This window comes from Phasianus colchicus, chromosome 23 (genome assembly GCF_987193195.1).
Source record: "Phasianus colchicus chromosome 23, bPhaCol1.hap1.1, whole genome shotgun sequence".
NCBI classification, from domain to species: domain Eukaryota; kingdom Metazoa; phylum Chordata; class Aves; order Galliformes; family Phasianidae; genus Phasianus; species Phasianus colchicus.
The window spans coordinates 4,031,859-4,049,756 of NC_143458.1; the positions used below are offsets into that span (position 1 = coordinate 4,031,859).

General features: G+C 44.5%; 2 protein-coding genes across 9 annotated transcripts in view; one reads left to right on the forward strand and one right to left on the reverse strand.

Annotated features, from left to right (window-relative positions):
- Positions 1-17,771, forward strand: part of UBASH3B (ubiquitin associated and SH3 domain containing B) — a 55,925-nt gene extending 38,154 nt beyond the window's left edge. The window contains exons 7-14 of the mRNA XM_031599809.2: positions 6,104-6,239; positions 6,618-6,738; positions 7,640-7,762; positions 9,492-9,584; positions 10,268-10,412; positions 12,155-12,261; positions 12,664-12,773; positions 13,082-17,771. Of these exons, the coding sequence (XP_031455669.2) occupies positions 6,104-6,239; positions 6,618-6,738; positions 7,640-7,762; positions 9,492-9,584; positions 10,268-10,412; positions 12,155-12,261; positions 12,664-12,773; positions 13,082-13,219 (973 nt within the window). The 3' untranslated portion in view covers positions 13,220-17,771. The remainder of the gene's footprint in view (positions 1-6,103; positions 6,240-6,617; positions 6,739-7,639; positions 7,763-9,491; positions 9,585-10,267; positions 10,413-12,154; positions 12,262-12,663; positions 12,774-13,081) is intronic.
- LOC116233104 (uncharacterized) overlaps positions 1-17,898 on the reverse strand; it is a 224,884-nt gene that overhangs the window by 192,492 nt on the left and 14,494 nt on the right. For all 8 annotated transcript variants that reach the window (XR_016459557.1, XR_016459558.1, XR_004167891.2 and 5 more), the window contains one exon: positions 1,610-1,731. Coding sequence is in view for 4 of the 8 variants with exons in the window: in XM_090123445.1 (XP_089979571.1) it covers positions 1,610-1,731 (122 nt within the window). In the remaining 4 variants the exon portion in view is untranslated. The remainder of the gene's footprint in view (positions 1-1,609; positions 1,732-17,898) is intronic.

The window sequence follows — 17,898 nt, forward strand, 5'->3', positions numbered from 1 at the left end:
TGAGATTTCTTCAGACACTTTGCAAGACATTCAGAGCAGTTAGTCACCTGCCTGCCATTTGCTTCAGTGAGAATCAAGACCTTGATTTTTGAATAAGGTTATGCTTTATGCCTCTTGATTTTGATAGGAATTAGATAAACCCAGTAAAAGCCTACTGCTGGACAGGTGGGTCTGGGCAAATCCCACAGGGATGTCTGCATCCCTAAGCATCCAAACACCTTTGGCACAACAGGAGCATAGAGAGTAGCTTCTCTATAAGAGCACACAGTAACAAGGAGAGCAGAAAGACACATTCCTGCCTGCTGTTTGTCCAATAACCCCAGGCAGGTGCAGAGGCTTGGGTATGGTCACACAGCAGATTACAGAGGGAGAGGATGGAGATACAGAACCAGATGCAGGCAGTTGATATCACAAATTTCAGTGGGCAAACATGGTCTGTGGGGAGAGTGTCAGAGCAGAAAGGGAGCACGTGACACCCACGTCAGCACAGGGCAAGCACTGACCTCACTCAGCATTTAGTAGAAATCAATCCAACATCTCATCAAGTCAAGCAAAATGCAGGAAACAAAAGAGGAAAAAAAGAACAGCTTTTTTTTCTTTGTTCGTGACTTTTCAAGCTCAACACACACGTCATGGTGAGCGACAGATGGAGAGCAGACAGAGGGCAAATGTAGCTTCCAGGCTCACTTCCAGATGTGATGGCAGTGACCATTCTGCCCTTCTGTAAACCAGTCCTGGCTTCACCCTGAGTCCTCCCCAACCCAGAAGACCTTCAGGCAGGGATAAGCACAACAAGAGATCACTCTTTCATCCCTTCTGTCACAACCATCCATTCTTTTTCTGCCTGCCCTGTGAAAAATGGTTACCACTTATAAAGGGCTTCCACTCGTATGTGGGCCAAACAGAACAGTCCTATCTATCCCACATCTGTTGCCAAACTTCAACTCATCTTCCATGATAAGGAAAGAAAAACCCCCCATTAACCAGGGCTTAGCAAAATTACAATCAGGGCACATGGACAAAGTCAATCAGTGAGTCTGATTGAAGACAGGACTTAATCCAGACCCTCCCATTTGCAAAAATCCAGCAAAAATTGTCTTTTCTTCCCACAAAAGTTCCCATCCAAAATGGTTCACATCCACAGATACTGCAGCAGCCTGCTCTGCACTCTGCTTTTTTTTCTTACAGTACCTGGAAGGATTTTGAGGCCTAGAGAGACTAGCATAGGGAACAATTACTATTGCAGCTAAAAGGAAAGCCAAACATTTTCTAACTCCAGCACCACTTTGTCTCCAGGCAAGCAAAGAAAGGAAATGCCCCTTCCCTGATTACTGCTAAAGATTATAAATCATGAACCAGAGCATGCAATATGAAGCATTTATCAAAAACATTATTATATACCCGGAAACAGTCTCATTTTACACAACAGCTTCCCACAGGGAATATTGGGTTACAGAATGTCATTTGGTCAAAACAATATAGCAAGCCAAACACAACCAAAGCCCAGCTGCCGTCCAGGTTAAGATGTTCACCATTAGATCCTCTTGGTAAGAATGGAGCACAAATAACTTTATTTCGTAGACATGAAAGAAAGCATGGCACTACTCACCGGGACTGCAGAGCTGCCACATGGAGGAGGTGGGACCAGTGCCCAGTGCTGGGAGTGGGGCTGCTGGTGGTGAGCAGTGCTTTGTGCTGCCTCTGTGTACACAGCCACGTCCTGCTTTATTCCTGCAGAGGAAGAAAGAAAAAATAGCCATTGAGTTTTCCCTCCTAGTCACAAGAGACTGCATTCTTCAAGTGAAAATCATGCATTATTGAGACCACTGCTAAAATACAGCTCATTCCGGGCTGCAGCACCATAGCAGTACCATACAACAGATATGGCAAGGAAAATGCTATTCTGAGATACTTAATACAGCAACATAAGGTCACTTGTGTCTGCAGATTAACTGGCTTTGGAACATTTCTCCTGAAAAAATTTCCCTGTTGCACTACTCAAGCAATGCAGAAGCTGAATTCTGGCCTCTGCAGGACACAGTTTCAGGGCAAATATCCAAATTGTGCCTCTAGAGCTCTGCCCAGCACACAAACTTCCATAGTGCTTCCATAGACAAACACAAAACAAAAAGGCATCCCTGCCCTATGAGAAGGTTGTGCCTCAGCTGCAGACCAAGAGGCTGCCATCACTAAGAGACAAATCTGATGAACTGTTTCATAGGCTAGAACAGGCTTTGCTTTCAGGGGCAGAATATCCATGAAACCAGATTGAGAGACTCCAGGTCTGAATCCTTTCCCTGTCTCCTAAAACACGAATGGCATTGCTTCTATTCTGCAGAATGCAAGGATTTGCCATGCATCTAAAGTGCATTTCTCTGCCAGCTGTGGCACATTGTGGCATGACTGGACCTGGCAGGGTCTGGTAGGGGAAACATTTGGTTTCTGATTGGTGCTGGAAGCTGGAAAATAATTGCAGACTAATTGTTTCAGCATCCCATACAACCCCACCCAGATCCTAAACCTACGTAACCCCGTTCTTGCCATTTCTGCAGGAAGGGTGATGGCATTAAGGAGTATTTCATGTTATCTAGCAGTAGTTTCAGGCCCAGCACTAGCTATGTGGTTATGCAAAAAGAACAGCTGATTTATTTTTTTCCCAGAGTTGTAAGAGGAAAGCTTCAAAAATGCATGAGCCAGAAACGCTCATGTGGGAAGCTGATGTTTGTTCTTGTTTGCTCTAAATCTTATGATCTGAAAGTCAAGGACACTTCATGACTGCTCTGCTGCTAGTTCTGCATCCTGCAAGTGAAAAATAACCTTCCTGAAATGAGCTTGACACTCTCCTTTAGGCTGAAACTGGCTGCATTTGTAGCAATGTCAGGAGATCTGTTCTGACTGAGCCTGGGAGGGCACCTGGCCATAGCTATGTTAGAAACAAAATGATGTTGTTTTGGTGGTTTTTTTTTTACCCCTTGTGTGGCACCAATGTAGCAGCACAACCTACTGGTGAGCTGAAGCTGCTTGGAATGAATATGAATTATAAATCCCATCTGTATAGTGCATACATATACATCTATACCTTAAAGCCTCCCCAGTGGAGTATTTTCTACACCACCTTGTGTTCCTGTGAATTAGGGGGTTGCCAAGTCAAAAGGAGAAATACTCCACCCGCAGCACACAAAGCCCCAAGGAAGTGAGGAAATCCAGCAAAGGTACAAAAATTGGCTTGCCCCACAGAAGCAACAAAAACCAGGCATTCAATGCCACGGATCTCTTGCACATACATTTAATGGCGTACAGCAGGGGAAAAAAAAAAGGTGCCATCTTTGCATCTGTGCACCCAGCACCATCCAAAAGCTAAAACTTGTGATGATTCCCTGCGCTGTTTTTCCATTACCAGCAAAGCCAGAAATAGTCACCTCCTCCACCCCCAAATGGATATCAGCACTATAGATATTACATAGCAGGCTATTTTGGCTCCCTGAGAGAGGCCAAAGCTATTCCTTGCCCCTTTAATAAGCCTGAGAAATCAGGCTTGGTACAAATAGAAGGGGGAAGAAAAGAACCTTAATTTTTCAAGCTATTTGTGCCCCAGTAGGTTTTTTTCCACTGTTTTCTTCCCATTCTGCAACAATATCTGGTTGCTTTCCCTGGAGATCCCTCTCATCCTGATAGCAGTGAGTGACAAGGCAGAGGAGTCCTTTCCTACAATGAGGACTAATGGCATTGTGTCATGACAGAGACCTTCCCTCCATCACCTCCATTCTGCAAGGGGTTCCTGGCCAGGAGGACATTGCCTCCAGAACACAGCAATGTCACCAAGAGCAAGGAAGGCAAAGCATCTCCCCCACACCATCAAGAAGACAGTAGATGCTATTGTCTGCTTCAGTCTCTGTGTGCCAAGTGGAGGAACCACAAGCCTTTGGGAAAAGCTTCCAAACAATGACCTATGCTTAGAAGATGACTAAGCTGAAATAGTGTCAGTGGTTTCTGTTTTCCAGCAGTGGAAAGGAGACATGGCTGAAGACAGGGGGATGGCTCTCCTCCAGGCACATTGAGATAGGATGCCTTTGCTTCATCACCATTTGCAGTGAATCCAAGCATCTATTTATAGAGAATACAGCGTCCATGGCCTTTCAGCAAGGGCTTAGGGGGAAAATAAGTCTCAGAAATGGTGCAGCAGTTCCTCAGGAAGAGGAGTAGTGAAACAAACCCTCAGTATTCTCCTGGCTGGTACCCCTGAAAGACTGCAATGCGGGCAAAGCAGTAAGAGGCTGAGAGCTGCAACACTGAACTAAAGACCAAGATGGGCCTACCTAAGAACTTAAGCTCCTTCTCACCCTGAGATGTTCACATTTCTGGGCTAGTGAGGATATATCCATGTGCAGCTGGTTGTGCCTGTGCTATGGGCTGACCGCTGAGCACAGGGATGAATGCCTGCCTGTGCTCCCTGCTCAGGGCTTGGCACACACTGATACACTGCAGAGCTGCTGGATCAGAGCTGCCCTTATCCTGCCAGCTGGAAGCACAGTCTGAGCATCTCCCTGCAGTATATCATATGGATGTACTCTGTGCAGGAGGGTTAGGCAGGATTTCTCACCCCAGCACCTGGTCAAATTTCTCACAGTTTATCCACCAAGTCTCCTCCTACATTTAACTGGTTTTCAAGGTCTGCCTGGTACCTCGACTCATCCTTGCACCCCAATCCCACCAGATAAAGGGCCAATATCAGTACCAACAGTGTAGCACTTTTTACATCTTCAAACTGGCACAAGACAGATTGAATTTGCAGATTGGTTCTTGACAAAAATGCAGATGACCTACTTTTGTTCCACTGGTTGAAGCATGGGTGTTATTTTAACAGCAATGAGAAGCTCCTCTGAGATTTTATCCTATCTAGGTGCTGATCAGGAAGCAACTTCTGATGTTTTTAAGGCACTGAAAAGTGCAAAAGAAGGCAACTATTTCTGTCAAAGCAAATGATCACCTGCATTAAATGACAACCTTTTTTAATGACTAAGCAAGTGCAGCCCATCAATGTAAGCAAATGAGCAGAGGGTCACTGCAGGTTCTGTAATTGCCTATCAGTTTGCTCCCCTTGGTCTTGGTCACAGGCTTTGAATGTCTGGGCATGAGAGCTGTACTCAGAGGGAGCGTCAGCAGATAAGCATCTTGAGGGAGAATGGGATCTATTATGTCCTTCTGGCCACATTTCACAGGAAGAAGCACTGGTGAGAATAAATTCCCACTGTAGATGGGAAATGGAATAGACAGCACTGAAAAATGTAGACGAAACCACCCAGACTGAACATGTCACATCCCTACAAGGCAATACAACTGTTTAGTGCACAGGAACCATGAGAAGTGCCCAGATTGACAGACAAGGCTGTGCTCCAGCTTTCCACTGTGCCCCTTAAGCAGCAAAGCACTGATCCTCTCTTTGCTCCTCCCAGTCAAAAGGAGAGATGCAGGTCAGCTGTAACCAGCAGTTCTGTGTGCCGACTCTCTCCACCCTACAGCTTGCTTCTTGCCAGTACCAAAAGGGACATTCCAGTTCTATTTAATATGTGTAATGGCCCACGAGAGCAATCCACTACACTGGTAAGTTAGTGTGTGTATTTCCCATTTGTAGCATAGCCAGTGACCAGCCCAAAAACCAAGCACTATACAAATATAACTAGCAGCAGCTCAGACCACTAAGGCAAGAGAACTCTCTGTAGCAATTAGCTTCCAAAGTGGTCCACAAAACCGTGGTGAGTAACATGCAGCAGGTCCCCAGATGGGGCTGATGCTGGCCCTGTGGCTATGAGAAATGTCTTGGCATTTTCCAGAGAACATTAGAGGTCTGACAGCCTCACAGACCAATGCCTGCACACTGCTGTTCAGTGAAGCTGTTCCTAAGGAAATAGGAAGCCCATCAAGACAAGGTTCATCTCTTCATGTGCGTATATTACCTAGCAAGGTGCTCTCTAGGCAGATCTAAAATACAAGTAATAAAGTAATAATGTGAACTACAGTAATTATCATCTGTTCCTGCAGACAGCAGCCCAGGGGCATGATACTTGAAGCACTCCCAAAGCCAACACCTTTCTGTTTCTGGCAGGTCCTACTCAATCCTGAACACCACATCTTCCCCCTCCCTTCAAGCTTTTACCGACGGAGCTCTGGAAAGAAGGCAGCAGGAAGACCAAGGGCCTGGGGACACAGGGCCACTCACCATCATCTGCCAAAACGTGCAGGTAGGGACCCTCACACACAGAGATCACACACACTTTCAACAACAAATTTCCAGCACTGTTTATTTCTATGATCCCTTTTCATTGTCTGCGCTGGAATTTTCCACTTGCAATTCTCTACAAGCTTTAGAAGGACACAACAAACCACATGCAGAGAAGACATCACTATTGCTAGCCCTGCTCTTTGCAGCATGTGGCAGAACCTCATCCTCTGCTCAACTTAACAGTTTTACACCAGTGTAACCAACTTCAGAGAGTTTCCTGTACCTGCACGAGGCTAAAGCAAGAGCTGGCCGGCCCTGGGTGCCATTAGCAAATCAGATCTCAGAAAAACAATTGCACTTTCATGAAGGCCAAACATGGTGTCACTTTTTCTTTCAGCCACTGAGAATAAGCAGCCAGCCAGGGCCTCAGAAGCGCTGCCTCTTCGTCTGCAGGCATGGGGAGAGAATGGATGTCGTTTTTGGGAAGTACTGGTTGTCACAGTGTTTTGATGCCAAAGGTGAGTGGGCTCCTTTGGGTCCCTCAGGCTCTGGGTTTAGGTGAAGGAAAGAGAGTAACAGCTGCCCAGAGCAAAGCTTAGATGGAAACTCTGGTTTCCAAAGAGGTGCTTTGACAGCACTGTGACAGTAGGGCTGCACCAGTAGGGCAGCAACAAAAGCAAGGTAAATACTGCACTTGCTAATGTTTAGAAAAATACTGCAAGAACAAATCCTATTAAAGTAGCGTCACATAAAGAGCGTTTTCATTTGGAAGTGATGTTGATAGTCAATGTCCAATGCAAAGACCTATTAAAAATTTGTGTATTTTTTCTTGGTCCTAAATGTAAAAGGGTACGTTTTGAGTGCCTTCCAGGGTGCAAACTGGAGATGGCAACCCAGTAATATGGCTATAGGCAAACTATGATCTGCCACTAGTTCCCAGTATATTTCTTTATGTACATCATTTGAGACAGAGACTACAGCTATAGACCATAATGTCAGGCATTGTCAGCTTCAGAGCTGTTTGGAAATTTATCAAAAAAAGTGTTTTTCTGTTTGAAGGGATGATTTTACAGCTACCTTCTTTCCAAGTCATATTTGAAGAGCTCTGATATTTTTACCCCCCGTAGAAATGTACAAGTTGGTGTTTCAGTCATTGTGGGATGGAAATTACTTTCTTTTTGGCAATCCTAAAGATAACTTGAAAACATTAAGAACAGTCCTTGCAGATTTTGAATGAATACAGCTTAATTTTGTCAGGTTCTTGTTAGTTTTACATAGGAAACACTGCTTGGCAGCCAGGTCTAGGCAGTGCCTGCAAGATGCAGATGTTGTAGTGCAGGAGGGAGGAAATAGATGCGATGCTTTCCATCTCTCTGACCTATAACTCCTACATAACTGCTCCTGACCTCTCCCTTGCAGGAAGGTACGTGCGCAGTAACCTGAATATGCCTCACAGCTTACCTCAAAGGAGCGGCGGGTTCAGGGACTATGAAAAAGATGCGCCCATCACTGTGCTTGGCTGTACGCAGGCGAGGCTCGTTGGTGAGTTGGCCCTGGCAGGCATGAGTTTGCCCAGGAAGCTTTGCTGTCTCCCTCCCACACACTCAGACGCAGAAAGAGAAAGCACAAAGCAGAAAAAATGAATCAGGGGCCCCAAATTAAGAAGATTTCGCTGTTTCAAGAACCTTTGTGAAGTCTCTTCACTGGCAAGCCCCTGCTTGCCTCATTCAGGTGCTGCAGCTGAATGAAAGGCAAAGCACAAACCCCAGGCTGTGGTATAACATCACAGCCACGAACAGTGCGAGGGCAGAGCATTTAGTGCTGCCCTGTAAGTGTGCTGCACTGGAAGATGCTGTTATTACTAATGTCACTGAGAAATGCAGCAATGAATGCAGAATGTGTGTGGTCTTTCCTTGATTTTGACAGTCTTAAAATGTGATCTGCAGTTCACCACACCGATGTACTTTCAGCAGCCTATCTGGGTTTACATTTGCATGGCGAAAACACAGTGCAAATTACTCCTAGTATTCACCCATCCTCATCCCTGACTCCTGATCCTGTTAGTTTGTGTACAGAAAGATGATTATTCAGTAATCAAGGAGCAAATATTAAGCCTGTTGACTAAGGGAGCCCGACTCCCCAAAGGACATGATCTTCAGAGAACAGCATTTTGCATTTTCTCAAATTCAGATCCTTCGGAGCACTTCACGTTGGTCACATTCAAAGTAGGGCAGCTAAAATTATACTTGCTTTCTAAACAAAAATAAATCACTGCACGGCAGCGGGATGCACGCTCTCCAGGCCACATGGCATCAAGGTTTGCAATATGCACATAACAGAAGGCAAATCTGGGAGCAATCGCAGCTCACTTGGCTGCCATCATTAAATGATCCCAGCACACAAGTGTGTACGTGACCAGGCACCATCCAGCTGCCTGTGCTGCTGCAGCACTGACCTGACCTTGGTGCTTGCTGGAGCCCTAATTCCTCCCACAACTGAGCAAATGAGCAGCAGCCCCATGGCAGAAGGCTGCTACACATGCAGCTCTTTCTAAATTAGCCCACTTCTCCCAAGAGATTTAGAGATTGCTTTGACATGGTTACAGCCATCATTAAACACATGAAGTCGAGGTTAATAACCCCTTCTTACTCCCACCTTTGTGCCCTGCCTCTTCAAATGGAACAAAAACATGACTCTCGTAGCACAGGTCTGTGTGATGCTCAGAGCCCTGTTCTCATTTGGTTCCCTTAGGCTTTGCGAGAATATTAATAACCCTAAGAGTGGAGCTGATTCTTATCTCATTTTCAGTGATCTTCCACCTGTGTAATGAAATGGTAATTTATACTAGCAAAGAATCGAGCCAATTGAATTAAGTTGGGCTTGAATTAAGTTGAATCAGTCTGATTTATGACTTTTAAATGAAATTAAATGAAATTCAAGCTCTCTCTACAGTTTTTCCCCTCGGTGCACTATTCACTTTTTGGCTAAGTACAAGAGAAAAAGAAATAGAGCAAAAGCTGCTGTGCTTTTTTTGCATACTGGTTAAGTACGCAGAAGCACATGGCACAATAAACATAGAAAAATGTCCCAGTTCCACAGCTGTGCACGCAATAATAATAAAATATGATGGGTATATTCATTTCCTGAGACACAAGCAGTGCAGCTGGGAAGCTCCTGCAGCTCCTAGCTGGGTGGCAGATACCTACATGCTGCTGTTGCTGCTACCATGCCATTTGTCAGTTTTTATTCATGCTTTAAAATCTGCTTGCAGGAGAAGCCTTGCTAGAAACTAACACCATTGTAGACTACATCTACAGCTCCCCGTCCCTTCGGTGCGTACAGACAGCACACAATATCCTGAAAGGTAAGAACCTATTGAGCAGGAAAGGCTGCATTCTTCTGGCTTCTGGGAAAAACACTGCCAACCAGATAAAAGGCAACGTGGCATGGGAAAGCCAAACAAACAGTAGTTCAGGGTGAGGGTTATTTCCGTGGGAGTGTACTTTGCAGCAGAGCAACACCACCTGGAAGGAGCCCTCTTCTTACTGCATGGTGGGATGAGTATATAGGAAGAGGTGTGCAAGCCCCACGGCCAGCACAGGTCTGAGGTGGGTTTTGTCCCCACACAAAAGGCAGGAGTGTGTTTGGGGCACATCCAGCTCAGCTCTGTGCTGCCATGGTGCTTCCGCAGTCACTGCCACAGGAAGAGTAAAGCATTGCATAAACTAGGAAGGGAAACAGCAACAAGGCATGAGACCTCCTGGTATTGAAAACAGTTGAAAAACAGCTCCAAAATGCAGTCACGCCTAAGTTCAGAATATTGCATGTAATTGCTGGCCAGCAGTTTACATGCCTTTGTACATCACATGCCAAGTATGTAGATCAACTACTTCCTCTTTTCAGAATCACTATTAATCAACTGACTATTAGTGTCAAAAGAAAACCCACTATTTAGAATCAAACCTAAGCATTAGAGCCACAAAGTCTTGCTGCCCTCCTCCACAGCCACTTTCAATGATACAGAGCTTTTTTTCCTGCCTTTTCCAGGTATGCAACAAGAGAACAACCTGAAAATTCGGATAGAGCCAGGCTTGTTTGAATGGACCAAGTGGGTCTCGGGGAACACACTACCTGCTTGGATACCCCCCATGGATTTAGCTGCAGCTACTCTAAGCGTTGATACAACCTACAGGTAGCAGAAAGGGGGGGGGGGCATGGATTGCTTTTTGGGTTTGTTTTCGAAGAGGGACACTGCTGCATTTCTAAACTTAAGCATGGCTGGCAGAGACTAGAAAACCCTCAAAGTCTTTTTGTTTTGATTCATTTCCTAAAATGTAGGAGCTAAGGCTCAGGTAGAGCCACGCAGCCCTACCTTTGGAGTATAGAGGAAACAACAGAAGTAGTTTTGCTGGCTCAGTTCACTGATGGACTGAATAGCATCACAGCTTCAGCAATGCCTACCCTGCCCTTCCCCAGGGAAAATAGCTTGTCTGTCTATCCTGATTAGCATGGTGATGGATCTTAACTGTGAATTTCATATCATCCTGGGGAGCATGTGTACATCTGTCAGGAACTTAGGGTCTCCTGCATCATCAGCATTCAGAGGTCTGCCACCAAAAAGCTTCAACACAAAACAGTTATCACTTCTCAGCGGTTATATCTGAAATATTTTTAGTGCAAAATTCTGCAGGTTCCTGACTTGAGTCTTCTCAGTTTTCAACCCCAAAAGTGATTGCTGAAAGTAAACAAAATAACCATCTGCTTGAAAACGCATTTGAATGGCAAATGGATAAACAGCACTGATCTTTCACCAATAGTTGTGCTGCTCAGTCCTGGTGCCACATCCCCAGCTCCTGCCCACATAGCTCCTCCACCACAGTGCCCTCCAGCCCAACACACAAATGCTTTTTATTGTAAACTGCACAGAGAAAGGCTAAATAAAACCTAGCAAAAAAATCGTAATGCAGCAAAGAATAGACAAGATCATCCGTTTGGGCTTCCTACTCTCAAATTTAGGATTCCTTTATACAAGCCGGGCTCACAGAGCTCCCACAAAGAAGGAAACTCCCCAGAGGCCACAGGGCTCCAGCCTTCCACTGCACCTCACTACCTGCATCGCTGGAGCTTGGCAGACATATTGGCCCTTGCTACTTTAGGATGAGCCTGATAATGGGCTGAGCAACCTCAGATCGAAACAAAACCTTCACAGCACACACAAAGATGCACATGCAGGAGTTCCACCTAAATGGGCTTGGTGACAAAACACGTTGTTTCTGGGTTTTTGTGGTTATGATATCACCAGAACTGCTGGTGTTTCCCGGAGTCCCAGTGCAGCCAACTGTGTAAGGATGTTCAAGTGAAATAAGCAGCTGAAACTGCAAAAAGCAACAGAAAAAAAAAAAAAACAAGAAGAAAAATAAAACAGAAACACCCTGATATTTTTCATTCCTAATTATTCCATAGAGTCATTAGAGTTGTGTCCTTTTGATCTGCAGCTAGAATTCCAATATGCCTGGCTATCTAAATAGAGGGCTTTACACTGTATTTATCCCTGGGAGGGTATCAAATGGCTCCCACATAGCAGAATAGCTGGATCACAGGAATCTCAGCTTCTGAACACATCTGCCTTCCAAAAAGAAAATGACAAATGCTCTCAGCATGAGAGAAGAGTCTGTTCTTGTGTGGGACTGAGAGATGTCCCCTGCTCCATCCCCCATCACTGCAGTAATTCCTGCAGACAGAGCAGGTCACTGGATGAAGGAACAGCTAGCTCTCTTCCTTGCATAACAGCATGAAAATCCATCATAGCAATCCTTACACTGAGCTCTGGGTATCTAGGGGATTAGAAGAGTTAAAAGAACATATACTTTCTGATGAATCATAAGCAGCACTTCTAATGCTTCTTCTAATTTACCATACTTGTTTTGCTCACAGACCTCATATTCCTGTCAGCAAGTTAGTGGTTTCTGAATCTTATGATACATACATAAGTAGAAGCTACCAAGTAACGAAAGAAATCATCAGTGAATGTAAAGGCAAAGGTAAGTGCTCCACTCTCAACCTTTTCTTTTTGTGTTTGCCCACAAGCCTTGGCAGCACTGTGTGATACTGGTTGTCAGGGGTCTTGGAAATGGAAGCCTGAAGTAATCCATCCAAGTGCTTTAATCAGAATTAAGTTTTAGTTAGAAGAAAAGCACGTGCAAGACAGCTGGAATCTCACCAGACATTTCAAAATGAAATAGCGCTGAGCTAACTGATCCCAAAAATTGAGAAGTGCTCTGTGTTGATAAGCCACATCCTTCCTTCCATACACTAATTTAGTGTGCTGTCATATAATGAACAGGACCCGCTCTGAACATTTCTAATGGTCAGCTCCATCTCAGGCACTGTCCCTAGAGCTGGGGACAGTCTCACACCTCAGCCTGCATTTCTCACTGTTGCAGGAAACAACATCCTGATAGTGGCACACGCATCCTCCCTGGAGGCCTGTACCTGCCAGCTCCAAGGGCTCTCGCCACAGAACTCCAAGGACTTCGTACAGATGGTCCGAAAGGTAATTAGCAGCAAGGGGTAAAGCTCACTGGCTTTAAAAAAGAGAGAAGAAATTTGCAACCTGCTTAGCCAGGCAGAGGACACTTTGTTCCTCTCACCTGATCATTCAGCCCATTGCTGAGTTTCATCTGCTTCAGAAGTCAGGAGGGTAAAGCAGATTGGTTAAAGAGGCTTTATCTGATGTGACACTTCTGTAACAGAGCAGGGGGATCAGATGCTCGCCTGCAGCTGGGCACACAGTGCAGCTGTTCTAAGCCTGCACAGCTCGATCCCTGCTTACTGCTTTCATTTCCTTCTCTCTTCATGCAGATTCCATACTTGGGTTTTTGTTCGTGTGAAGAACTAGGAGATACAGGTGTCTGGCAGCTTACAGATCCCCCCATCCTCCCTCTGACACACGGACCAACTGGAGGCTTTAACTGGAGAGAAACCTTACTACAAGAATAAGCAAAGCTACACGAGCAAGGAAAACCCACAGCCTTTCCAAGCGTTGGAGAATGTCTCTTCTTTCTTGTGTATATTGAACAGTGGAAAAATAGTCATAATGTTACGTGGATTACACAAACAGCTGTTCTAGCATATCTTACATGGCCAGAGACATGCCAAAATTCTCATGTACATCTAAGCAAACACAAAAGGGAGTGATTGGGGTGAAAATATTAAAATATAGGTTGAAATTCTTGCACTGCAATGAGGCTGTACAGTCAGTAGCTCAGGTAGGTTTCCCCACCATGAATGGAGCTCTGATCACACCAGTAACTTCCATTGCCTCCCACACCACACCAGTAACAGCTAGCACTGTGTGAAAGTCCAGCATTCAGGAGGGGCTTTTTCATTGCTATTTTCTGCAGAGCAGTAGCAGGCTTGCTCAGGTCCACGTGCTCACTCCTCACTCACAGCCCCCAGGTTCTTGGCACCTTTCAGAGGGCACTCCACCACCAGCAGGGAACAAGAGGTCAGCACTGCCTCACAGGCAGCACCAGATGCTCCTCTCCTCTGGTCCAGCCCTGTGCTGGGCGCTGTGCTGGGCGCACTGCTGATGCAAAGGCTGTGGGATGCTGATCTGCATCAGGAGAAGTGCTAAATTTCACAGCACTTACTGATGAAGATTGCACATCAGAAGAGGGCATTATGGCGAACAAGGACCAGGCACTGTTTCTTTTAAGTGGAGATGGAATAACCCTTTTCCAATCAAACATGGAGGATTTATGAAGTGGTTTTGTTCCCCTCTTTATTTAGAGGATTGAAATTCTTTCTTGTACACAGACATAGCATGAAGCATTTGTGTCTTTGTCATTTATAGCCCCCTTAGAAGACCCTGAAAAAGGGGCTCTGCCTTTACTAAGATTTCATGCTGGTCGTTACACAACAACAGCTTTCTGCCAGCCCTGGTGAGGTTCTGCACCAAGCAGCTTTCTGTAGAGAGTAACAAACTCAAAACAGCACTGAAATTCAGCCTTTGCTGTGTGCTCTCCTTCCAAGTGCCATCTGTCATTAAGACAAAGCAGAGCTGAAAAATCGGGGCACTGAAATTCAGGAGCAGTATGCTTTGTTCTACATTCCAGTAAGGGAAGGGTTAGCTTTTGGGAGAAGGGAAGGGCTTCCATCTGGACCTACAGCTTTTGAAATCCCAGCAAGTTCTGCAGCAAACAGAGCAATGCAGTCCTCATAGTGCCGCAGCCTTCTCCTGCAAGATGCCAACGCCAGCTGCTTTAGAAGAGAATGCTACAACACCCCATAGATGAGAGTTTACAATGCTAAGTGACTTAAAGAAAGCTGCTCTGAAGCTAATCAGCTAGGTCTTCAGAATGCTCTTACAGATGTTTGTATAGCTTTCTTTGAGAAGGTACAAAAAACGTGCTTACATGGGACAAAAGAAGACTTGAGCATACTCCTTCCTTGGCGTAGATAAAAGCAACAGCAGGCCTAAATTACCCAAAAAGATGATAGCTACAATCCAGTAAGAAAGACAGATTTGCTTACTTGTCCCAAGGATCACAGCTTGCCAAATGTTCCAAAAGAGGGAATCCCCAGGTAGAAACCCCTCCCTTAGGGCAGCTAGCCCTTAAATGAGGATTAGGGAGGGGTGGAACCAGGCTTCACCTCTACTGGTCTCACAGGTAAATTGCTTTCACTTGTGCTCCCAGGGCTGGCTACATTTGGACCATCATTCAGAATATGCCCATAAAATATAATCCTATTTACCAGAAAAGATACTCTGGCATCCTAGGGTACCCCTCTTCTATCCGGGTTTCCCTCTGTAGAAAGCACTAATATCCTTATTTAAAACATTTGCACAGAAGTTTATAGAGGCCAACTTTAACAAAGGCTTATTGTTCATAGCAAGATCAGACTTGATTTGGAGCAAGTTTCTTTGGGCCAGGAGTGGCCTCACCTTGCATTGGATAAGATGTAGCTGCACTTCCAGCAGTCAGAACAAATAAGAAGTGGTAAATTGCAACAACACCTTGTTTCTAAAGCAGGTAAAACGCTCTGCAGCTGTGATGTAAAGGATCTTAAGGGGCTGAACTCAGCTTTGTCTCCGCTTTAATGAGCTGATCCTGAGCTTGCCAGGGCAAACACAGCAGATGCTGTACAGATGTTGACTCAGCAGAGAGCTCATCCTGTGCAATATTGTACATTGTCACAATGCATATCAGTATCTATTATTTATACATTTATGACTGTAATACATGGTTGGCCATTCATAAGTGCATTACGATACCAGGGATGTATACTGAAAAGTCAGGGAAATAACTTACGAGATGACAGAAAAGAACTGCTTCTCTGCAGTTATACTGCTGTCACTTTAGTTTTTAGCTATAATTTAAACTCTTCTTGGCTATGTACAGACGTTTTGAAGAGCGTTTCTGGCTTGTTTTCCTCCAAGCTTACTCACTGCAAATTTGCAAAGAGTTTATTTAAAACTGAAGAGGCGACAATCACACGACAACTGATTTGGTTACTGATGAGCGTGTGATTCTCTGGATGGCGTTTGGTTTCATGCTGTGGGTCAGCAAGGCGTGATGCAAAGCAGTGGAGGCTGCTTAAGTCCTACTGCAGTTAAGCAACGTTACGGAGTTTATTCAGACAGAAGCGTGAAACAGAGAGGGAACAAAACCTGAATGCACAATTTGAATAGTATACTAGCTGATCTTTGCATATAGTAAGTAATGCAAAACAAAAAGTGTTCTGTTTGAGAAGGTAAAATATGTTAAAATACTCTCTTCTTAAAAAACTATATTTTTGGATGTTTGGGAAAGTATTTTGACAATTGTAGTCTTATCTCACATTAGATTTTTCAGGTGTCAAGAATGTCAGGAAGAAAATCTTACTTTCTTCCAGCATTTTGATTTCTTGTAGGGGTTTTGTGTTAAATAATGTCATGTTGATGAGGCTTATTGGGAGAAAAAAAGAAAAAAAAAAGTTCCTTTTCCATTTTTAATTAATGTTACGAAAACAGAACAGTTGCTGCTTCACTTTCACTCCATTGCTGCTCATTAATGTGTATTTAATGTCGCTTCAGTGTTCTGTCACAGAAGAATGTTAGGCTTAAGCTACCAAAAGCAGGTGCAAGTCTTCTCCTTGCCATCACTGGGAGCTGCATCAGATCCCAGGAGTTTAATTAGGGTATAGAAGGCGGGCAGCAGCTTCTAGATTTCTCCCACTCTTCCCAATTAAGGAATGAAACTGGCAACCTGCCAAGAATATTGTTCTTCCAGTGTTTCCATAAAGCATAATCCAAGGGTTGTGCTAGAAAAATACAAGAATCAAAGCACAGAATCAAGCTCTAGCATAGCAGTTGCTGATGGGATGGCACTGGGGGGGAGGGGAAGGGGGACAACTAGTATGTTTCACCAAGTTAGGATTTGAGCAAGGCTTTGCACAGGGCCTGTATCTCTGGACAAAATATCCCTGTGCTGAGGAGGCTGGCAACACACTGCAGTGTGCACCTACCTGCTGGCTTGAGCTCTGCATTTCTCATTTAATGCACATGCCACATCTGAAGTTCCACGAATTTTCCCTGCATTTAGTGCAGTGGTAGCTGCAGCCAAAAGATTAAATCCCGTGCACACAGGACAGGTTCTCAGCAAGTGTGAATTGATGCCCTGTACTCCCGTCAACAGAGCTTTGCCTACTCACGCAAACTGAGGATGTATGTGATACCATCAGACAGAAGTATCATTCTCTTTTTGCTCACTCAGCTTCAGAAAGCCCAGCTGATGGCAGGAGCCTCCTTCTCCCCTCTGTTGGTAGCTCCTGGTATCAGCTTTATTAGGCAGGTGATAATTAACATCACCTGAGAAGCAGTTGTTTAGAGATTTTAGAGATTATTCTTCCCACAAGCAACACAGGCAGTAATTCTGCAAAACAGAGAGGAGAGGAGCTGCTAGAAGGTTGCTGCCCAGCACTTAAACAGAGGGGAAATTATTTGGACTTAAAATACAGATGTGAAATGATAGTGGTAGCAAACACACTTAAAATGGTGAATGATTGAAAAAAGAACACAGCAGTTCCTGTGATCGGTTGCATACGCTCCAAATTGCCACTCAGCTCTCACCACTTCCCCAAATACACATTGCCTGGGGAATAATGGTGACCCATCCACACGACACAACAAAACACACAGCCATCTCCTTTCTGTTCCTTCCCATTAAAATGTATTTTCTGAAGTTTCTCTGTGGACAGTTCTTAAAACTTGATGTTACCAGTGGATACATATTTTTTTTTTCATTTTAAACCTATTGTACCATTCTGTTTATTATGTTTTCTAGTGTGAGCAGATCGTATTTATTTGAGAAAAATGTTTGCTGTTTAAAAAAACAATAATTGTATTGCCAAAAATAGCTGTAATTACCTGTGACATCTGTATTTTTTTATTTTGGGGGGGGAGGGTTGGTTGGTTGTTTTTAATCTCAAGTGCTAACAACTATTAAAACAACCATTGCATTTTAATTTGCTTATTACATTAAATGGATTTCTCTGAAGTCGAACAAAAGTGGCTCGTAGATGATTTAATAAAGATGTCGTGCTCCCACACCTTGACCTTCCTATTCAAATGTTGCTCTGCTGAAACATGGAGGAGAAAGGGGGAACTTGAGCTCTTTTCCCCTCCCTTCACTGTA